The following is a 4,102-nucleotide window of genomic DNA, read 5'->3' as shown; positions in this document are numbered from 1 at the left end:
TGATATGAAAGCAAGGTTTTATTTCCAGGATCCAGTTCTCAGCGGGCTTACTTTTATATATATAATTAGGTTTGCACAAAGTATTTATTCCATTCTAACCTTCTAGCAGGCTCAGATGATATGGTTTGCTTTGGTTTTTACATGGTACGAGTTGGTTTGGAGTGGTTCATGTTAATATATTTAATATAAATAGTTTGGTGCGGTTTTGATTTGGATCCTACACCATTAGCACTTTGAATTACAGGAGGAAAAGAAATTCTGCATCCACCAGTGGCTTGAGCGGTGACCACCGGCTGTCGGCTGGCCAGTCCCCTCCCAACCTCTCATCACACTCTCAGCAAGCAACTGTACAACGCACGGCACGTAGTATTGCTAGTATCGGCCATGGCTGTTTGTGTATAGGCAGCAGGTAACATGTTGAGACACCCAATTGGAGACGGACAACCAACCCTTTTGACTCGACTTATTCCCAATCTGTTTGAATACACTTCCACTTGACCTAACCAACCCTCTCTCTCTCTCTCTCTCTCTCTCTCTCTCTCTCTCTCTCTCTCTCTCTCTCTCTCTCTCTCTCTCTCTCTCTCTCTCTCTCTCTCTCTCTTCTCTCTCTCTCTGAATAATATGCACACAAAAGAATCTCAAAAACATTATGGTGACCAACAAGAAGAAGAACTGAAAAAAAAAGAACTCTCACATGCACGATGCATCCTCACATGCTGAACTACCACCACCCGTACCATACCATACCATGCGATGCGTGGCCAAGCAAAGCAAGCAAGGTAGCTCGCTCGATCACTCGCCCAGTCATCGTCTCATCAAGGATCGGATCGGAGCACGGGTGCAATCCTTGGCACACAAGCATCGCATCTGCATTCCCCTTTCGCTTTCCACGATTCCCCTCGCCTTTTGCGCCGGTGATCGATCGCTCGTCGGGGTGTGGTGTGCTTGCCCTCCCCCGTCAGAAGAGCATCCAGTCCAGCCGGTTCGTCGGCAGCGCGCCGGAGGACGCCGTCGAGCTCACGGTGGTCGTGGACGACGCCGACGACGTGGACGGCAGCGACGACAGCAGGTCGAACATCTCCCACCGCGTCTGCCCCGCCGCCGCCGGCTGCTGGTGGTGATTGTACTGAGGCTGAGGCGGCGGCGGCTGCTGCCGCCTTGGTTGCTGCTGCTGCTGCTGCTGCTGCGCCGGCAACTGCTGCTGCTGCTGCTTGGCGGCGGTCCTCTCGCCGGATTTGCGGACGATGGCGGCGTTCTTGACCGCCACCGCGTCGAGCGTCTCCACGTACTTCTGCACGCGCTTCACCTGCAACGGACGGATTCGATTCGGTCAGGTGGCCCGCGGCATTCAAGGCAGGGGAGAAGCCAGCCGAGCCGAATTGATGCGCTGCTGAGCTGAGCTGCGCGCCGTAGTGGCAGAGTATTTACCTGCATCCGCCTCTGCGCCTTGACGTCGCCGTCGGCGACCACCGCGTCGAGCTGCAGCAGCTCGTTCATGAGCAGCTCCGTCACCTGCACCACGTCGTTCTCCGCCACCTTCTCCCCCTTGCGCACCGACGCGTCCAGCGCCGCCACCTGCCAACCAGAGGGGAGCAGGCAAGGTCAACTCCTCTGTTCCGTTCTGTTCCTGCTCGCCGCCCGATGGGCTCGGAAAAAGATGCAATCTTGGGATGGGCAATGCGGGTCACCGACGGACGGACCTTGGGCGCGAGCTTGTCGACCTCGGCGGCGACCGCGGCGACGGCCTTGGCGGCCTTCTCGAGGCGCCCGTTGCGGCGCTCCTCGATGAGGCGGCGCGCCTTGGCCTCGGGGTCCTCGACGACGACGAGCTTTGACCGGTCCTTGACGCCGGCCATGTCCAGGAACGCCTTGGAGTCGCGCTCCTTGTCCTTGTAGAGCACCTTCTGGTCATCCGGGTGCAGCCCCGTCTTGGCCGCCACCAGCTTCTTCAGCTCCCCTGCACCACCACCGAATCCGAAACGGTCAGACAGGCGATTGCCGGCGGCCGCAGTAACCTCGCCGGCGTCGAATCGAAGCAATCCATCACCGACCGAAGGACGCCTCGGAGCTGATGTAGATCTCGTGCGTGACGCCGGCGTGCTTGACCTTGACGCGGATGGTGGGCACCGGCTTGACGTTGGGCGACGGCTCGTCGTCCGGCAGCCCGCCGCCGCGCTTCTGCACCAGCATCCCGCCGGGCCGCACCTCCCACACCTCCTCCGCCGGCACCTTGTTCCCCGCCGGCGCCACCGCCGGCGGCGCCTCCTTCACCGACCCCAGCTTCGCCGGCGCGCCTTTCCTCGCCTTGGGGGTCGCTCCCAGCATCCTTCCTGTCCCCCTCCTGCTCCCTTTCGAAGCTGCTAGCTCTAAAGCTCAGGGGTTGGGGGCGCCTTTGACCGGGGCGAGAAGGAGCAATGGCGCGCGAAGGAAGCACGCACCAGAGCTAGCTCCTGGGGCAGTGAATATGAAGGGCTTGGGGATCGGAGGGGAGAATCGGAGGAGGAAGGCGACTGATGGACGGACGGATGGACAGCGAGGAGGAGGAAGAGGAGAAGCAAATAATGGCGCGAGGTCTGTCGATGAGGAGGAGGGGGGAACCACCGCATGGACAAGGGGAATATATACGCCAAATAGAATAGCGGCCACTGGCCACATGGCCAAATAGGTTCAGCTCATCAGCTCCATGGAAAATAAAATCGCTCGATAATCGCGATTATCGGTAAAATTTATCGTTACCGATGCTAGCTGAAAACGTAAACCGACTGGAATTTCGCTGGATTTCAATGGAAAATTCAAAAATTTAAAAAAAAAATCATAAAAATTAGAGAACTTATTTTTTATAAAAAACTAGACCTTCTCTTGATTCCAGAATGTTGTCACATGTTGAAAGGAACAATTGTTTGCTCAGCGAAAAAAATATTTTTATCTAACTACCCGTTACCATCCACTCATTTGTATGTGACTGTGGCCTCACGAGGATCTCCCAGCAACCTCCTGTCCCTTTCCTCGGGTTCCAGCTCACTTTCCCCAACCTGCCTCTCACTTTCCCCACACGGGCGCAAGCACAAAGCGAGAGTGGGCGATTTCAGCTCCGATCACCGATTTTCGTGCGATTAAGGCCGATAATCAATATATATGCAGCGATTATCGATGATACTGCAGCTGGGAGCGAGGGAGCTGTGATCGTGGCGTCGATAATCGAGGTAAATTGTTGATTATCGATTTGTATCGAACGATTTTCCAAAGCATTTGCGATGTCAAGAGCAATGCTCAACCTTTGAGTTAGAGTAAGATAACAGGGAATGTTAAATAGGAAAACAATGTGCATGACTTTACTTTATTTTGTATGCCTAAATGGTACAAATTAAGAGTGAGTATCATTTATTCGTAGCATAATTTTGACAGACATGGTTCGATTTCCCTCTTGTAGGTGAATGTCTGATAATCAGGACTTAGTTTGAGAACATGGAGAGAAGATTGACATTGGTTTCAAGTGCAAGTATTGTCGTGTTGAAAAGGGTGGAGGAGGGGCAACACGGCTAAAGGAGCATTTGGCACACCGAGGGAAGAATGTGAGGTATTGTCCCAATGTTCCTAAAAAAGTGAAGGAGTACTTCGGGCTTCAGATCGACAATAACAAGCAAAGAACGAAAGCAAGACATCGTCGAAAGCTAAGAGAAGATGAAGCAGCTAGAACTGAATATGTGGACTTAGAGACTGAGAATGACGACCATGATTTGGAAGCTGCTCTCCGACAGTCGAGAGAAGAGCATGAGTATAGAGAGAGAGCTGGTCAACGATATGAGAGAGGTGGTGGTTCCAGATCGGAGCAAGTGAGAGGTACGCTCCCATCTATGCTCACTAGGAGCAAGACACAAGTGACAGACCGTGTGAGAGACTACAATCTTGCTTCTGCCTCTGGCCCAAGACAACCACGAATTGATATAGGCCCATGGACGGAAAAGGGGAGAGGGGCCAAGAGCAAGATTGGGAGAGCGTGGGCGAAGTTTTGCCATGCGGCTGGTATACCTGGCAAGAAAGTAGATGACCCTTACTTTAGAGCAGCTTTCATGGAGACCCAAAAATATGGTGAGATTGTATG

General features: G+C 53.6%; 1 protein-coding gene across 1 annotated transcript; it reads right to left on the bottom strand.

Annotated features, from left to right (window-relative positions):
• Positions 1 to 633: 633 nt before the first annotated feature.
• LOC120670129 (BAG family molecular chaperone regulator 3-like) lies at positions 634 to 2,674 on the bottom strand. The gene is made up of 4 exons (XM_039950135.1): positions 2,052 to 2,674; positions 1,701 to 1,957; positions 1,429 to 1,575; positions 634 to 1,306 (listed from the first exon to the last, which is right to left on the bottom strand). The coding sequence occupies exons 1-4, from the start codon at positions 2,323 to 2,325 to the stop codon at positions 959 to 961; spliced, it is 1,026 nt and encodes a 341-aa protein (XP_039806069.1). The 5' UTR covers positions 2,326 to 2,674; the 3' UTR covers positions 634 to 958.
• Positions 2,675 to 4,102: the final 1,428 nt, after the last annotated feature.

This window comes from Panicum virgatum, chromosome 4N (genome assembly GCF_016808335.1).
Source record: "Panicum virgatum strain AP13 chromosome 4N, P.virgatum_v5, whole genome shotgun sequence".
NCBI lineage: Eukaryota > Viridiplantae > Streptophyta > Magnoliopsida > Poales > Poaceae > Panicum > Panicum virgatum.
The sequence above is the reverse complement of the archived record's forward strand: the minus strand, read 5'-3'. Positions and strand labels throughout refer to the sequence as shown.